This window comes from Pseudovirgaria hyperparasitica (assembly GCF_010093815.1).
Source record: "Pseudovirgaria hyperparasitica strain CBS 121739 unplaced genomic scaffold EJ05scaffold_2, whole genome shotgun sequence".
Lineage (NCBI taxonomy): Eukaryota > Fungi > Ascomycota > Dothideomycetes > Acrospermales > Acrospermaceae > Pseudovirgaria > Pseudovirgaria hyperparasitica.
Genome location: NW_022985550.1, coordinates 451,402 through 468,040, shown reverse-complemented (window position 1 = coordinate 468,040; position 16,639 = coordinate 451,402). Strand labels below are relative to the sequence as shown.

General features: G+C 49.2%; 7 protein-coding genes across 7 annotated transcripts; 5 read left to right on the top strand and 2 right to left on the bottom strand.

The window, feature by feature from the left end:
* Positions 1-10: 10 nt before the first annotated feature.
* Positions 11-1,729, top strand: EJ05DRAFT_482519 (DHS-like NAD/FAD-binding domain-containing protein; the record flags this gene model as incomplete). Its single annotated transcript, XM_033745175.1, has 4 exons — positions 11-146; positions 199-267; positions 341-419; positions 490-1,729. 4 exons carry the CDS (start codon positions 11-13, stop codon positions 1,727-1,729), a joined length of 1,524 nt encoding a protein of 507 aa, XP_033604120.1.
* Positions 1,730-2,112: 383 nt separating this feature from the next.
* Positions 2,113-3,214, bottom strand: EJ05DRAFT_496571 (uncharacterized protein; the record flags this gene model as incomplete). Its single annotated transcript, XM_033746414.1, has 2 exons — positions 2,113-3,021; positions 3,071-3,214. The coding sequence occupies 2 exons, from the start codon at positions 3,212-3,214 to the stop codon at positions 2,113-2,115; spliced, it is 1,053 nt and encodes a 350-aa protein (XP_033604119.1).
* A 32-nt stretch (positions 3,215-3,246) lies between these two features.
* On the top strand, positions 3,247-4,516 carry EJ05DRAFT_179799 (uncharacterized protein). The gene is made up of 3 exons (XM_033739582.1): positions 3,247-3,709; positions 3,766-4,107; positions 4,160-4,516. The coding sequence occupies exons 1-3, from the start codon at positions 3,471-3,473 to the stop codon at positions 4,335-4,337; spliced, it is 759 nt and encodes a 252-aa protein (XP_033604118.1). The 5' UTR covers positions 3,247-3,470; the 3' UTR covers positions 4,338-4,516.
* Positions 4,517-4,694: 178 nt separating this feature from the next.
* Positions 4,695-5,792, bottom strand: EJ05DRAFT_482516 (uncharacterized protein; the record flags this gene model as incomplete). Its single annotated transcript, XM_033745174.1, has 1 exon — positions 4,695-5,792. One exon carries the CDS (start codon positions 5,790-5,792, stop codon positions 4,695-4,697), a length of 1,098 nt encoding a protein of 365 aa, XP_033604117.1.
* Positions 5,793-7,085: 1,293 nt separating this feature from the next.
* On the top strand, positions 7,086-9,149 carry EJ05DRAFT_496568 (uncharacterized protein; the record flags this gene model as incomplete). Its single annotated transcript, XM_033746413.1, has 2 exons — positions 7,086-7,455; positions 7,501-9,149. 2 exons carry the CDS (start codon positions 7,086-7,088, stop codon positions 9,147-9,149), a joined length of 2,019 nt encoding a protein of 672 aa, XP_033604116.1.
* Positions 9,150-9,552: 403 nt separating this feature from the next.
* Positions 9,553-10,399, top strand: EJ05DRAFT_179775 (Prefoldin-domain-containing protein). Its single transcript, XM_033739581.1, has 3 exons — positions 9,553-9,638; positions 9,694-9,894; positions 9,940-10,399. Exons 1-3 carry the CDS (start codon positions 9,614-9,616, stop codon positions 10,272-10,274), a joined length of 561 nt encoding a protein of 186 aa, XP_033604115.1. The 5' UTR covers positions 9,553-9,613; the 3' UTR covers positions 10,275-10,399.
* A 4,255-nt stretch (positions 10,400-14,654) lies between these two features.
* On the top strand, positions 14,655-16,400 carry EJ05DRAFT_496565 (uncharacterized protein; the record flags this gene model as incomplete). The annotated part of the gene is made up of 3 exons (XM_033746412.1): positions 14,655-14,701; positions 14,756-15,381; positions 15,448-16,400. The coding sequence occupies 3 exons, from the start codon at positions 14,655-14,657 to the stop codon at positions 16,398-16,400; spliced, it is 1,626 nt and encodes a 541-aa protein (XP_033604114.1).
* Between the last annotated feature and the right edge of the window lie 239 nt (positions 16,401-16,639).

The following is a 16,639-nucleotide window of genomic DNA, read 5'->3' as shown; positions in this document are numbered from 1 at the left end:
TGGGCCCACTATGCCAGCGACTATGGCTCCCTCGGTAGCTGGAAGCCGAACTGACGTAGAGGTTACTACCGCACCTGATTCTGCGACCATCGCTGCTCAGAAGGAACATGAGGCCGAGTCCGACGACGAAGAGGACACATTCTCAGGTCAGTCGTTCGAGTCCTACGTGTATAGCTAGGCTCCCTAACTTGAATCCAGATACTGGCTCTGAGGATGATTTCGTTCAGAAGATCCACGACAGCGATGATGCATGGCCATTCGCAAGTGGTACAATCCCGATTTCCAAGAGCTCATTGTTCGCACAGAATGATTCGTTGCGTTGCTAACTTTATTCAATTAGAGCCTAATGACGAAACATGCACAGCCAGTGAAGCTCATGCATTAAGGATGCGGCTCAGAAAGGTCGGCCACAAACAGTTGTAAGTAACCCAGTAAAACTTGCTACGCTATGATGTATGTTCCTCAGGCTTACAAGCTCCCTTACTACAGCATATATGAGACGTTGTTCACGACCAAGATGACTGTCAAGAAATTATGTACTGCATTTGCCTTCGATTTGCCATACAACAAAAGAACTGCGGACAACTACTTCCGGTCCTTGGGTCATCTAATCCAGCGGGAGCTAGGGCGACGACGGGCGCTGCCACAATATAAGACCATAGACCATGCTGCTAATCTATTGAGGGAGAAAAAAAACATCATAGTCATCACGGGCGCGGGTATTTCTACCAGTCTGGGTATACCAGATTTTCGTTCCAAAACAACAGGCTTCTATGAACTGCTTAAAGAGCAAGGATACTACGAGCCAGAAGAAGTATTTGATCTAGATGACTTCGACACAAATCCCTCGAAGTTTTATAACGTGGCTGGCGGCATACTTCCGACTCTAGGGTATACTTCACCCACCCATGCATTTGTAGCGCTCCTGCAGAAGCACCACAAGCTCCTCACCAACTATACGCAAAACATAGACAATATCGAGAGTTACGCAAACATCGAGCCTTCGAGGTTGATACAATGCCACGGCTCATGGGCAACTGCATCTTGCAGGAAGTGTGGACACAAAGTAAAGGGTGAGGAAATTTTCGGAGACGTCCGGTTGAAGCGCATTGCCAGATGTCAAGAATGCCAGAACAATTTGGCTCTAGCCAGCGCCGCGAAGCGAAAGAGACGTCCCAATGGTCAAACCAAACCGAAGAAGAGATACGCACTTGATTCGGATTCTGAGAGCGACGGTCAATACGACATTCCCGAGCCGGGCGTCATGAAGCCAGATATCACATTTTTCGGCGAACAGCTCCCTGATATCTTCTTCCAACGCATAAGCTTAGATCGACCAGAAATCGATTCAAAGAACGGTAGGATCATCGAACATTCTGATGAGCACCAAAGGCAGAAGCGATCTGATCTCAATAATGAGCCTTACGGCCCAGTGGACCTCGTCATCGTTATAGGTACCTCCATGAAGGTTGCCCCCGTGTCTGACATACCAAACTACATTCCGCACGAGATACCCCACATCTTGATTTCGCGCGAACCCGTTAAGCACATCGAATTCGATATCAACCTGCTCGGCGATTGCGATCCTATCGTAGCAGAGCTTTGTCGTAGAGCTGGTCTGGACCTGCAACACAGCATGTTGAATCAGAATCAGGCAGTAGACGTGCAGCCGTACGACGAAGATCACGACAATATGTTCACCGTCGTCGTTCGCAAACCGCGTACTTGACACCCACACGGAGTGACCAGTCAAGAGTTTGACGACGTATTAAAATCATGTTGGGCATGAGACGGAGTTGTTAGTTGTGCATTGGAGGCGTTTCGGCAGAACATGCCAATTTTAGTGCATGTAGGGACGAACATCGTGAAGCGCATAAAGACCACAAGATAGAGCTGCAAACCTCTGTCCTTGTCGGTTTTCATTAAACTTCATTTCGTTTAGACCGTGTTGGCATCACATGATTTGATGATAGGACACAATCGAAGGTAGCATGATACCCCTGATAGTCGGCCACAAGCGAGCTCGGGTCACATTACTATTAATATTTCCTCATTTACCAGGCCAGGTTCACAATCCCATGCACAAATGAGGACAAATCAGTTAGATTATCATCACATAGAGGATCGCTCCACTTCCCAGCATACACATCCCTCTTTCCCGAAATCCAGTACCTGATACGACCCTCCTCCCCGAAAACAGCCCGCGTTCAGTGCGACCCAATTTTCATTGCCACTACGAGCACTTTCTCTCAACACTGCCATCCACACCTTAGTCACATATTGCGGCGTGATCAGCCCTCGCCAGCGCAACCTCACAAGATTGCAGCTTGTTGGCACGTGCGCGTCTACCTCAGGCACCGCATATCGACTCAAAAACCCATCCATGTCATCACTGGCTGATAGTCGCGGTGAGGCAAGCGACACCAACGACAACCATTCGTAAACCTCTGCCGCGATGCCCTGATCTTCAAGTCCTCGTAGCCCTGGCAGCACCGGACACAGCGTGTCTGGCATACGCAAGACGCTCGGCGCTACAGTGTGCTTGAATGGATGATGCTTCGCCAGCGGGTCTTCATCTACTTCCATCCTACTCGAACCCAGGTCAACGAAGAGGAAGGATAGGCTTTGCGTAAGTACGTTCTGCGCTGCGTACTTCAATCGCTCAAACCCCTTCTTGCCGTGTAACATGCACGGGAGGCGGAGATTGAACTCGATGGCATATCGCGCCTTGACATGCGTGCGTCCGCCGCTGGGTATGGGGGTTCCGACAAGGCCGGCGCGTTCGTAGGTCGGTTTGTCGAGTTCCAGGCGCAGAATGCCGGCAGTCAGGGAGATGAGATTGTCAATCTGGGGTCGTCCTTCGGAGAGAAGGGCGATGGAACCTTGCTTGATGTAATGGTTGAAGAACGGTGGGTCGAGGATGTCGGATAGAGAAAGAAATACGCGAGAGTAATCCAGGGTGAGGGATTCAAGGTGATGATGGATCAGAGTGTAGATTTCTTCGGGGAGTGCGACGTCCATCTTTGAGTGTTTTTAGTCATTGCCGAATTTTGGGCTTACAGTGACTTACGGTATGTGAGAAGGCGTGATTGTGGAATAGAGAATATGGCTTCTTCTTCTTTGGAGGCTGGTCCGCATCAACGTATGACACGCCCGTGACTTGAGTGTAGTAACATTTTGAGCGTGGCTTGTTATTTTTCCCGAATTGAAACATGGCTTGCTGTATATGTATGGTGGTACTCCACTCATGTTCCACTTGGAGCCTACGTCAAAGCCACCTTTATTCCATCTGTTGGTGTAAGAGGTGCTCGGAATATCGCGAAAGCTAGCGTAGCACGAAGTGCGGCAGGACGACTGCGGGAGCTAGACCCGTGTTGCCAAGACTGACCTCCGATACTATCGCGACCTCAAATTTCAAGAGTCAATTAAGCCCGACAAGCTGTATCAACAACCCATTGTCTTCAACCACTATGCGGTCCTCATTACTTCTGGCGACCCGGGCTCCCCGCGTATGCAGCAAGCCATCAATTACTGCTTTACGGGGATCAACCCGTAGCGCTCGCTATTCTCAACTCGTCGATGCAGAGGCAGAGGAAGTGGACGAAACAGATTTCGCCAGCGAAAGCAAATCACGTACACCCTATATACGCTCACAGGAGGCCATTCAACGAGGTCTAAGATATGGCTTTGGCCAAAAGCCCGTCTACATGTTCGCGCATCTCCCACCATCAGCAGTCCTTCGCAGTACCATCTAACCCTGACCAGGCCCAGCTTTACCATCCAACTCATCTACCAAGAAAACCCCAACGAGGCGAAATTCCATGTCCCGCTCAACTTCTCAAAGATGGACCTGCACGACTACCTATACCACGCATACGGCCTCAAAGTAAAGAACATCCGCTCGTGGGTGACAAACGGGTACGCGACAAAGGAAAAGAGACCCAGCACAAGCTTTGATCTGCTGTACGCCAAGGCGTGGCGCTGGGTCGAGGGGAAGAAGTATATGATCGTGGAGTTGCACGAGCCCTTCATATGGCCGAAGCCGACCAAGGGGAAAATGAGGAATAAGAAGACGGGGGAGGTTGAGGAGGTCGATGATTTCAGACCGTACGTAGCATGTTCGACAAGAGATAGGTCCCTCGCTAATACATCATTACAGATGGGGCAAACAATTGGACGCGGATTACACCGCGCCACAAGCAAGACGGACCATCATCAACACCAGAGATCGCGCTCTACGAATGAAGATGGAGGCAGAGGAGATCCTAAGTGGAAAGAGGAAATGGCGACCTATGCACTTGGACATCGAAGACAGCCAGCGGAATGGCATGCACTAGGGAAGAAAAGAGCCAGGCCAGGAGCTCGTGCGAGGGTGGTTGTTTAGAGAAAGGCGAGTAAGTCTATGTGCATCGGGTACTGAACATTAGACTTCAGCATGTATAAAGTATTTCTGGACGTGTTGCATATACGGAGTTGACAACCTAGTCTTTCAAGATTAAGAAGAGTCGAGCGCTTCATATACCCGACAAGGTCCAAACGTGCTATTAATTTCAAGACCAGTTTACGTAACACCAAACACAAGCTGGTGAGCGCTGTGGGTACACCAGGTGCCTTTTTAGACCACGACAGATGTTCCTTCAACTCACTGTCCCAACATCAGGCAACCAGCGGTGTCGAAGACCTCATTTTCGCTTTTAGACACTGAACCCTTTCCAAATCACCACCCGGTCTGCTTCAGCTGCATCGTCGTCATCACCATCCTCCGGAAGCGAGGCCTTCGCAGTGGAGTATCTGCTAACGCCCACGGAGGGTGTGACCGAAACCTTGCGCTGAGATGGCTGCTCGTCGTCACTACCTGCACCTTCTTTCATGCGTAGGGTGCTCGACTCATTAATGTCTTTCTTCAGACCCAACCTACTGTCTTTCGAAGCTTCTACAACCGGGCCAGTGGTTCTCAAGAACGTGTTGAATGACTCCTCAGACTCCTCTCGTACGGGCTGAATCGGACGGGAATTTGAAAATTCGACAGGCTTCCCATCTGGAGACTGCCAGGCGCTGGGTTGGTGTGCGTAACGGGCAAGCTCAACTTGACCTAGATCTGGTACCATGAGAATGCGCCCCTCGGATTCTTTGGGCGTAACATCTTCGTCCTTTGGCGGTTCAGATACTTCTTGCTGATCGGTTTTGAACGGCGGGATTGAAGTCCGTCGTGTGAAACGGTCTCTTTCGTCCGGACTCGTTTGTTTCTGATCATTTGGCATGGAATTCGATCTCTCGATACCACCGTAAAGCTTGATATTTCTGTCAGCAACGTCTTCGCTGTACCGCTTTTGACTCGGCTCAGTCATGAGACACGCTTCGCCGCCAAGACTGGAATGCGGGCTGGACTTGATCTTCGTTGCGGGTATTTCGCCGAGCTGGCGATCATCAGGGTTAGGTTGATTTGACCAAGACTTGCTGGTCGCGATCCGAGGGATCGAAAAATCAGGTGAATGCTCGTTCACATCTGGTAAGCTAGTACGTGTCTTGAGCAGACTGGACTTTCGGGTCTGGTCAAGTGGACCAGGTGTATGGCCAGCTGAGCGGAGTCGTTGGTTAATTTCGGCCGCTGATTCCGGGGCGGACAGATCGATGTTGTCTGTTTGCTCGCTTTCTAGTGTTCCTTGCGCTCGAGAGGGTGGTGGAGCAGGGGGGCTTATGGTAGGTATGACTGAGGACGGAGAGGCTACTTGAATGCTTCGCTTTCTCTTCGGGGTTGGCTGACAGCACAGACGCCCGAAGATACTATGCATGAGAAAAGAATGGTGAAGAGTACTTGGGTAGGATATTGGTACGTGTTAGGGCAAAGAATGGTTGGACGAAGTGCTCGAACAACAGAACGATCTTCTGGCCAGTTGGCTTGCAGAAGCGTAACTTCCACTCCATACTCATATGACGTTGCTACTGCGAACTCACCCGGAGGACTTGAGCACCCGGAGCTCACCAACGTGACAGGCAGGAGTCGTTGAGCATCGCCGCTCTTGCTTGGACGGTTATGCCCAGATAGAATCCATCTCTAGAGCCGTTTGCAAGCCGTGGCCTTTCAGTGAGTCCTGAGGTAAGATAAATAAGACAGTGAATGCTGTAAAGCCTGTGGTACGCCAGTGGCGAGTGTTCCGTATAGCTTGTTGGATTATGAGGTGAACATGCCTGTTATTGTTTACTCGGTTCACTTGCCGCATAGGGGGCCCGAGCTTGTTTGTATGTTGCGGCTGTTGTTCATCAGCTCAACCATGTGACATGATCAAACAACTCGTAGTTATCCCTTCCGTCGTCAGATCTTCAAGGCAACTACAAGTGGAATTTCCTTTGCTTATCAAATCTCTTTCTTCCACTCCATGTCTTTCTCCTTACCAATATGATTTCTTCCAACCTCTCTTTACCTACGAGCTGCCGTCAAAGCCATTCATTGATAGCTCTTCGTCAACGAAAGCTCTGAATTGCCCTTCCTTCTTTACCGGATGCTGCTCGAAGATTCTTCTTGGTTGTACCTTGGAACACTACCTCAATCCCTTTGGGTTGGTGACATTTGTTTTGGCAACGACAGGTGTGAGCTTGCATGCTGTCTAAGGTCATTCATAGGTACCTGTCCAACGCCTGTTCTGACGTTGACGCAACTCCGTCAATTCTATCAACTTCAGTCAAGTCGGGGGCTGGACGTTGAGGTTTGGGCTCAATCCTAGAATCGGATTCAGATCGGATTCACTTTACCTTCTTTTACTCATATTCACCACGCCTGATCGCTTGATTGGCGGAGCGAAACCCGGTCAACAACCAACATTCACCGTCCGACGACAACTCTAATTGGGTAGGTGGTAGCCTATTTGTATGCATAAAATCGCTCAAGTGCAGAATCTGTCAAATACTGCCATCTTCACCTGCATTTCTACCGGAGTGACCGCCAGGCTTGCTCAAAATCGACCTTGGTATTGCTGTCAGGTAAGTCACCTTTTGTTGTCGTCAGATCCGCCATATACATACATCACCATGTCTATCACTCTTTACGCGCTCAAATCTGAGGCCGTAACAGCTAAGCTCTTCACAGCATGCCCCATCCGACTGGTGCCCCCAACCGCTATTTCAGTCAAAAACCTAGTCCTGCTATAGATACGACAGCTACAAACTCATTTGCTCTTCTAGTAGAACTGCAAGACTCTTCTTCCTCATCAAGATCTTCAAGTTCGAACAATTTACCGCCGCCTGTTAAGCATGCTAGTCTTACCACTTCGGGTCATGGATTCGACCGACCTCAGCATCTATTGAGTAGTCACTCCAACTCGAGCACCAGTAGAAATACAGGAGTATCATCGTCCGTTGAGCACCAGAACGGGCCGATGAGACAAAGTGCCGCTGCAGTAACCAGTACTCCGCGAGTACCCACTGCTGAACCAAGTATACGGACGCAAAGCCATGTTGGTAAGTATTGTGACAATAGTTGTTTGCATTCGCTAAAAGTCACAGGGAAATCAACTGCTCTTACAAGCCAGTCTTCTAATAGAGCCCGATCTGGTCGCCCGGCATATCGCCAGAATGCCGACCGTGCATCAGACCGTAATCGTGACATGAGCAAATTCACGAAGACTTCAGCCTACAACGAAAAAGAAGAGGCACGCAAGAATCACTCTGAAAAGAAGAACTTGATCGATGCCATGTTCACCGGGTCTCCGCCTTCAAATGTTCCAGGACTCGTCTATAGAGATATCACCTATCATCCTATTGTGGTTGAAGGTGCTCGGAAGAAAAAACTGTACACCGTCGAAGAGGTATTCGGCTACAATCTTGCGGCTTTGAACATAATTCGAAGAACGTGTAGGGTGTTTATCAACTTGCTCCCTCCAGGAAACGGACCACCAAAGCTTAGGTTCACCGCTCAGGAGGACGACAACATCCAGAAAGCTCTCGACCAATATTATAACAAGCTGCACCAGGCAAGAGTCAGCGTCAATTCTCGACTTCCAATGATGATATGGAGCGGCTGGGAGCCTCTATCATTGGAAACTGTAATACTGAAACCAAGACCGGATCTTTGTGAGCGCGAGCGTATCGCCGTGATTAACCCGAACGCAGTTCCCACGGTGGCTCATATCGGTATGAGGTGTCTGGATCTGGATCTGGAACCTTTGCGCAAAGCTATCAAGTCATGCCTAAATGATGCTCGCACATATCATGGCGTCCTTCGTCTCCGCGCGCGTCTTGGTACCGTGATCCTCGAGCAAACGCCAAAAGGGGTAATTGATAAATTACCAATGAATGATTTCATGGACCTCTGCGACGACCTTGACCATGATGGTGTCACTTTCTCACCACGCCTGGTTCACGAGCTTGATAGTAAATTTCCTCGCAACCTATTCCGCGCTAATAAGTTTATTGAACCCAAGGATCACTTCACGTCTAGTCTTAGTGAAGTAGAGTGTAAACATCGAGGCATGTTCTACTTCGATATTGGGGGTGACGAATACTCATACTGTCTCGAGATTGGCTTCCAAGGAGGTCTAAACCCCTTCCGAGACGTGTGTCAATGGGTACGACTCAAAACGAAGAACCGTCCAAGATCTGGAGCCCCAAAGTCATTCTGTTTGATGGACATTACTCTCGCTTCCCCCAACGAGTACGGCATGTGCTGGAATTTCGAGCTTTGCGTCGCTCAGGACATCAAGTCAAAAGATGTTCCGCGGCAGCTACACGAATTTGCGGAACAAGTCAAGATGAGCCACAATACCCATCCAGCAAATTCGGGCCTGAGATATGGGACTCATCCAAACTTATATCACGTACAGTTGATTCGCAAGTACGAGTACCGCCTTCGGGGCTCCAGCTACTGTGTAGAGGCGAGCAATATTACTGATATCCCACAGCCGACCTCTGCGACGTGTGATATATCCACTACTAGGTTCAAGACCATTGTGGTGGTTCATGATATATGGGACGGCCTGTTTCATAAGAACAAGAAAGAATTCAAGGCCACCGAGGGTGCATCCTTTGAGATCGACGATTTCTTTCCAGATGAAACATTTGACGGTTCGGATTGTTCTAAGAGCGGACTCGTTGGCTTTCTTGACAAGCTTGCTAATATCGAAAGTGTGGTTTCTGAACGTTACTGGACTGAATAAAGAGAGTAGGATCACGATGCGTGCATGGAAGGAGCACACGGAGTCCGGACCGGACGACTTTGACAACGAAGTTTGACTGAATGAGGGGAACTGGCAGGATTTGACATTCGAGGACGTGTATTTCATGGCGCTTTGTTGCTTGAAGGGAATGCGTTTGTGCTCGTCGCCAGACTAGGGCGTTTTACTGGTCTAGTCCGTGGTTTGGCACCAGTCGATAGTTTTAATAACCTCAATGTGATATATTAAGCAGTTTCGTGGTCTAGATGAATTGTTCTGATGTGCAAATTCGTGATAAAGCCCATGTTGATGATTAGAGTTGCAAGGACTAAGCCGACCCAAGACAGGGCAGTGTGGTGGTGATGAAAGTTACTTGGGCGGCCCTTATTGTGCTCAGACGCATGATTTCTCTATCATCAACCAGAACAACTTCTCCAAACTTGTCGCTTTTAGTTGAGATTACAAGCATGTCTCCGCAGCAGGGTCAACAGAGTGAGCCCTTACCACTGACTGATTGTCAACCTTATTCTAACATGCGTGTGACTAGTCGATCTGACCTCGTTGAGCGCACAGCAGCTGTCGCAACTCAAAAAACAGCTTGATTCCGAGCTCGAACACCTTACCTCGTCCTTCCAGTCGCTACGCACCGCACAATCAAGATTCCGAGACTGTCTGAAGAGCATAAAGACAGTAGAAGCCCAAAAAGAATCCGGTACGGAAGCCCGATACATGCACAGGAGAACGAAAGGTCTGGCCACCAAAGAAAAAAAAAGCTAATCTAGAAGGTTTACAGCACATCCCCACCTCATCCCACTTACCTCCTCGCTCTACGTCCCCGGACACTTCTCGCACATTGCCCCGTCGGAGCTCTCCCTAGAGGGCACCGGCAGCGAGCCGGAGTTGCTGGTCGATGTCGGTACAGGCTTCTTCGTCTCCAAGTCGCCCAAGCATGCTACCGAGTTCTATAATGATAAGATCAAGGACCTGGAGGCGAGTCTGAAGGAGTTGGAGGGCGTGATCAATGCGAAAGGGCAGAATTCGAGGGTCGTGGAGGATGTCCTGAGACAGAAGGTGCTGGCGGGACAAGGTGGTGGGAGTGGAGAGGGGAAGGAGATTGAGGCTAGTTGAGGGAAGCACAGGGTAGAATCGATACTCGGGTTCGAGAGGACGGCGAATTCGTGCGACTGGTCTCCGCAACCATATATGCGATGCGACGAAGAAGGATGTCACTGCGACATGGGCAGAGTAAGAAGGCATAGGAGAGCATGAAGCTCGGTCGAAGGCGTCTTCTCCATGAACAAGAAGAAATCAAAATGCACATACTCGTGCCACACTAATGTGGTTTACACATGGCACTTCGCTGTAATCGCTGCCTTTGTCAGTGATTAGAACCTACCTGGAGCCCACCCAACTTGAGGTTCACTAACTTCGTCATGATGTTCAGCATGACTTCGTCAGATGATAAATCTACTGCTGCTGATACCTCTATATTGGGAATCCCGAAGCAGAAAGTACACCGCCCAAGTCTAGCGTTTCCAAATCCAGTCGTCCGCTCCTCGTGGTCATCAGCCAGTCCATGTTTCATTCCGTCGATGTTGAGAAATGATCGCACCGAGTTCCACCCTCCAGCGTAGCTGACCCATAGGCCTACATTGCAATCGTTGCCCTCGTCCACCGAGCGTGTTTCAAACGGCCAGAAGGATTCGAGTGATATAGCTCAGCGGATATATCGCGACTATGTTTGATGTCAAATCCTGAAATGGCTGCTACAGCGGATATGCCATCGCCCTATACCGGTGCGGCAATATCGAGAACCGCGTTCGTTGTATGATATCGGTGTTGACTGGTGCTTTTGTGTCATCGATATCGAAGCCACGTAAATATTCCAAAGGTTTCCCTGAAAATTCGCTTCAAACAAGCATCCCTGAAATATAAAGCATTTGCCGAAAAGAGAGCTCATCCCAACTCGTCACTCGACGTAGCCTCACTCATTTAACCCCCCGCGCAACACTTCGAGCTTGAACACCTTCCACAGAAACTCCTTGACTTGGGCGTTCCCCTTGCCCATAGTCCTACCAAGACCCTCCACTTTTAACCCGTCAAGACCCCTCGCACGCGATAGTGCCACATACATCTGTCCCTCCTCGAACGACTTCGCGAGATTCACAGTCACTCGATTGAGAGTCATGCCCTGGCTTTTGTGGATGCTCATGGCCCAGGCAGCTGTGAGCGGTATCTGGGTACGTGACATGAGGCTGTACGGTTTATCATCGCCAAGCTCGTTGATGGTACAGTCGGCAAAGACGGTCCTGGATACGCCATTGTCGAACTGCACGATCGGCCAGACTTTGGCCGTCAGGCCCCGGCCGTCGGACATGTATCTTTTGACCATTTCCTCTTTGATACTAGCATAATCACCTCCGATGACGCCGGCTGTGGTGAGCGGGGATGGTCCGCCCTGGTCCCGTCGTCCGCTCCGGTCTACAGCTTTGGGCAATTTGGCCGGGTCGTAGGGCTCAAAGCCAGTGACGACGCCTTGTGACCCATTTACTAGTCCCTCGGCGAGAGTGAGATTCACTAGGAGCACTACCAACATACCTTCTTTGAGATATACCTTGGTGTCGAAGCGGTGTTCCTGTAGAGCCTTCAAAGAGCCATCGGGCAATCGTTCCTTCTTCCATTCTAGATGGCGATGTTTCTCGGCATTGTGCCTGAAGTCATCTAGGGCTGGAAAAAAGTACGTCTTTGATTTAAGCTTCGCAAAGTTTATCTGATTGACTCTGCGGACCTCATCCTTTGTCGAGAAGAGTTTAACAGCATTTTCAACGTTACATTCGTGATTGAGTAGCAGATCTTCGTCGGCGGAACTCAGTACCTCTCCCATTCGACATTTGTTAAGGATGGTGATGAAGACCTTGTCGCTTTGTCGATGGATCTTTTCTAGGTTGACGTGGTGGAAGTGACATTCTTCCCAGGCTTTGCTGCGGAACGCCCACTTATCGATGTCCTTATACTCGCCGTGTTTTCTACATTTGTATGTAGCTTTTACAGTGTTATGCATCAATTCGCGCCCACATTCAATGCAATGCTGGAACGGTTTGACGGGAGGCAACTGGCAAAAATCGCCAGTTACCACAATCTGTACGCCCCCGAAGGCTCTGTCGTTTCCTCGTGCTTCTTTCATGATCGCGTTCAAACGCTCGAAGTGTAGATTTTCTACCATACTTATCTCGTCAATGATCAAGACATCAGTAGCTGTGAGGCGTTTTTTCACAAAAGTGCCATGTGCATTTCTCCTTAGTTCATCGAGTGTTTTTTTATGACTATCTGGAGTCCAACCCGCGTATGTCCACGTCGTCGAGCCGTTGACAGCAAGGGCAGCACGGCCTGTGGGGGCAATAATGTCCACCTGCTTCCCCTGATCTTTAAGCTTTCCGACAGTCGATTGAAGTACTGTGGATTTCCCGCAACCAGCTGAACCAGTATAAAACACATTGACGCCACTGAGAATGAGATCTCTCAACTTGCGCTGCTCTTCGCATAACTCTGGTTTTACTATGGGTACTATCGCTGGTGGCTGTGCCGCGTTTCCGGTCGTGGCCGTTTGATTTTGCGCCCAAGAAGTCGGTGCTCCATCGACGGCTTCGCGGTCGTTCGATAGGGAGAGGAGCTCTTTGGGTAGCAAGTGTGAGATATCGTGGATTACATCGGGGGACTGGCGCAACAATGCCAGCAGATCATCGCCTGAATAGGGATAATGGAGTAGCTCTTTGACATAGCGTGGGAGTGCTTGGTAGTCTTCCCATTGCCTGTCTTCCTGAGGACCTTGATGAGCGGCATATGGACTTTCACTTCGCTGAAGCTGATGTTGGTGATAAAGTGTACTGTCTTGACCACGCACATGCCCTATTGTAGAATCCCTAGGACATGGGTTCTCTGACTGGTGTGGACGCCGCAGAGCGCCATCCTTGGCAGGAGAGCCTCCTGGGTTATGAGCACTCTGTGGTGCACCCTGAAGGGATTGATGTTTCTCTGGTATCGGGCTGTAGAATGGCATGTCAAGATAGTCTATGGTGCTCTCGTGTAAGGTTCTCGAGGCGTATGGATTTGACTTCACACCGAGCCTAGATGCGGGAGTCTCATGAAGTCTTTCTGAGTAGCAAGGGTAAGGTGCAGCATTGAAGTCAGTGTAACTCGATGGCTGACGCGAGGTCTCTTGAAGATATTGGAGCTGCGCGCGCATGCGACGTTGATTTGCATCTAGTGGTCTCACAGCACTGTCATTAGCCATGACAAGGCTCTTGCCAGTCTTCGCAATTGCGGGGACCTCATTCTCCTTGGCCGTGCTAATCATAGCGTGCGACGCATTTCTCGATAGTTCCCCACTATTGTAATGTGCAGAAGAGTGGGCAAGCATGTCTGTTCGAGTTGGTTGAGGCTGACCTGCTGGGGTGCGAGGTCTAGGGCCAGGAATGTCTCTCGACGTTGCAAAAGTCGTCTTGCTATCTGTGAAGACTGTAGTTTCGTCGTCACTCAGCAGGCTTACTATCTCGACTTTGGGTCTCTTGCTGCTCTGTGTAGATTTGGCAGACCCACGCTGGCGTTTTCCGGATTCTGATGCGGGCTCATTCGTACGCTGTGGATTTTGTATGGTAGATATAGTGCTCAGGGGGTAAGGCATTGTGTCATCGGGCTTCACTGGAGATGAGGTGGGTACTATTGAAATGACTTCAAAACACGGATCAGTCCAAGGCTTCATAATGGTCTTCGGTGGTATACTTTGGGAATAAGATGTAGACTTAGGGTCCCATGCTGCATAAGACATAATTATCAATAGCCTCGGAGCCTCAAATCGGGCTTCAAGGAATAATCCGAGGATGATAAGAATGTCAGAGCGAATTGTGTGGAGCTGAGTAGACGCGTCGGAGTCGCGACTTGACTCGAAGACTTCTGCCTAGCGTGTTTACTTTAGTAGGGCAGCCTGTTAGTAGCAGTCGGGCAAAAACAATTTCGGAGAGAGAGCATTCACGCGTTTGGTATCTCTGAATTATCAAGTAATCATTAAGATATTCATAGATCTCCTATATAATTCTCTTAGTATCTCCATCTATCTTATTAAAGCTTCACTTGGACAATTATGGTCATGTCGAACATTACGTTTTACGTGACTTCAGAGACTCTATGGTTGGTTTTATTCTCGCCCGACCACTACTAATGGACTGCCCTAGAGTAGCGCAGAGACCCAAGTATATCAATAGGTAACTTACTGGTTATACTGCTCATTGACACGAAGGCGTGTATATTGTGATACTATAGAGAAGTACGCTTTAAATATGCCTTTTCTAACACTGTGCCTCTGTATTGCGCGACTGTAACATGGCGCTCTGTCGAGGTTCAAGTAAACGTTTATTTACGAATCGCTTCTACCATACTTTTCCATGGGCAATACGATCCCTAAGAGCCAGGAGTCTCGGCTTGAGATGGACTCATTCTATAGGTCACCGATCAATGGATCAACCTGCTGATCTTTTCGAATATACGTCGGGCCGATGGATGTTTGTCGACCCTTTCTGCCCCAGCCAGCTTTCATTACTGATTGTAAACTGAAGTTGGAACGATGCCTCAAAGCACTCTGAACGAAGACGTGTTTTTGATGTATTAGAGCTCAAGCGCTTCGCGGCCGCAGCTGTCAATCAGGACTTAGAAGATGTGGCTTCTTTTGAAAAATTGGCCGAAGGTGGATTCAACAGAACCTTCCTAATTACGATGCGTGACGGCTTCAAGTTCGTTGGACGCATCCCTTATCTAACTACCGGACCAAAACAACTCGTCGTAGCTAGCGAAGTCGCGACGATGGACTTCCTCCGTTCACATGGTTTACCTGTTCCCCAGATCTACAGTTACTCGGCTACGTCAGAAAACTCTGCTGGCACCGAATATGTCTTCATGGAGCTAATTCGGGGGACAAACTTGGGTGACATATGGTTTGACCTGTCCGAGAAGGCTAGAATTACTGTTGTCTCAAAGCTAGTGGAGCAAGAGTCTCGACTCTTTGCTCTCCAGTTTCCAGCAAGCGGTAGTCTATATTACACCAAAGACTTACAAGATGGGTTCAATAAAGTTGAGGTTCCTAACGTCAGCCTAGCACGCGATAGCGACTTTTGCGTTGGCCCAGATACAAGATTCGGCTTGTGGTATGGAAAACGAGGCGATGTTCAAGTTGATCGTGGACCATGTACGTGCTAATCCTTCCCACTTTCATACAGACCATCCGCTCCAACCTCCATTGACTATTCAAAAGATACAGATCCAACAGCGGCACTCATAGCCGGGGCTAGTAAGGAAATCGCATATTTGACGAAGTTTGGCCAGCCGCTTCACCCTTTCCAGCGCCTGCGGCGAGAGATCTACGATTACCAAAAGCAATCACCTATAGATCATCTTGATAGTCTGAACAGATACCTGCGAGTTGCGCCACATCTCATTCCACATAACGAAAGCCTTGCTCGCCCAACGCTAAGACATCCCGATCTCCAACCAAATAATGTGTTTGTCTCTGATGAACTGGAAATCACCGGTTTGATCGATTGGCAACACTCCACAATCCTGCCGCTCTTCTTACAGTGCGGTATTCCAAACAGTCTTCAGAATTACGGTGACGACGTTTCGGAATCGCTTATAAAGCCTGAATTACCAACCAATTTCAACGAACTGAGCGAGAGAGATCAGTACGAGCAAGTCGTGCTGCTACGCCGACGTCAACTTCACTTCTACTATATCGCAATGACGTTAAAGCTAAACTCGACGCACTATGACGCCCTGGCCTACGAGTTCAGCGTCCTGAGACGCAAAATCTTTGATCATGCAAGTTATCCATGGGAAGGCGACAATGTCACGCTAAAAGCCGACCTCATCTACTTAATGGAGAACTGGTCGAGCATTGCTCATCCAGAATCGAGCACAAGTGGTGACTTAAAACCTCCTTGCCCAATTTCGTTCACAGAAGACGAGGTGACCGAGTGTAAGCGTTTGAATGCTGCACAGATTGAGGCAGATGAGCAACTGCAGACTTGTAGGGATGTTATCGGCGTCGGTTCCGAGGGATGGGTACCCGTAGAGCAGTATGAAGAGACAAAACAACGTGAAACCAAGCTGAAGGCCGATGCGTTTAACGCAGCAGAGTCTGAGGAGGAACGAATGAGGCTCTCCGAGCACTGGATTTTTGACGATTTTGATGAAGAGGAGTATTCGTAAGAGGTGCCATTGGTATATCTTTGGCTTTCTCCTGACTGTTAGGCTGGGAGCTCGATCGAACAAAACGATGAGACAGTGTAAGGTCCGTCAACTTAGTTTTAACTCGCGTGGCTATCACGGAAGAGAGAGAGCCTCGTTGTCAAACGCCGACAATGTTCCCAACTGCCTATACTCTTTAAAAGTGGAAAGTCTTGAACTAATCAAAAGTCTCCTGTATCTTTTACCGGACGGCTAAGAAT

Coding starts and splice junctions, on each gene's coding strand:
- EJ05DRAFT_179799 (XM_033739582.1), top strand. CDS start 3,471: ATGCGGTCCTCATTACTTCTGGCGACCCGGGCTCCCCGCGTATGCAGC. Junction 3,710..3,765: donor GGCCAAAAGCCCGTCTACAT/GTTCGCGCATCT, acceptor AACCCTGACCAG/GCCCAGCTTTACCATCCAAC. Junction 4,108..4,159: donor GAGGTCGATGATTTCAGACC/GTACGTAGCATG, acceptor ACATCATTACAG/ATGGGGCAAACAATTGGACG.
- EJ05DRAFT_179775 (XM_033739581.1), top strand. CDS start 9,614: ATGTCTCCGCAGCAGGGTCAACAGA. Junction 9,639..9,693: donor TCCGCAGCAGGGTCAACAGA/GTGAGCCCTTAC, acceptor GCGTGTGACTAG/TCGATCTGACCTCGTTGAGC. Junction 9,895..9,939: donor CATGCACAGGAGAACGAAAG/GTCTGGCCACCA, acceptor GAAGGTTTACAG/CACATCCCCACCTCATCCCA.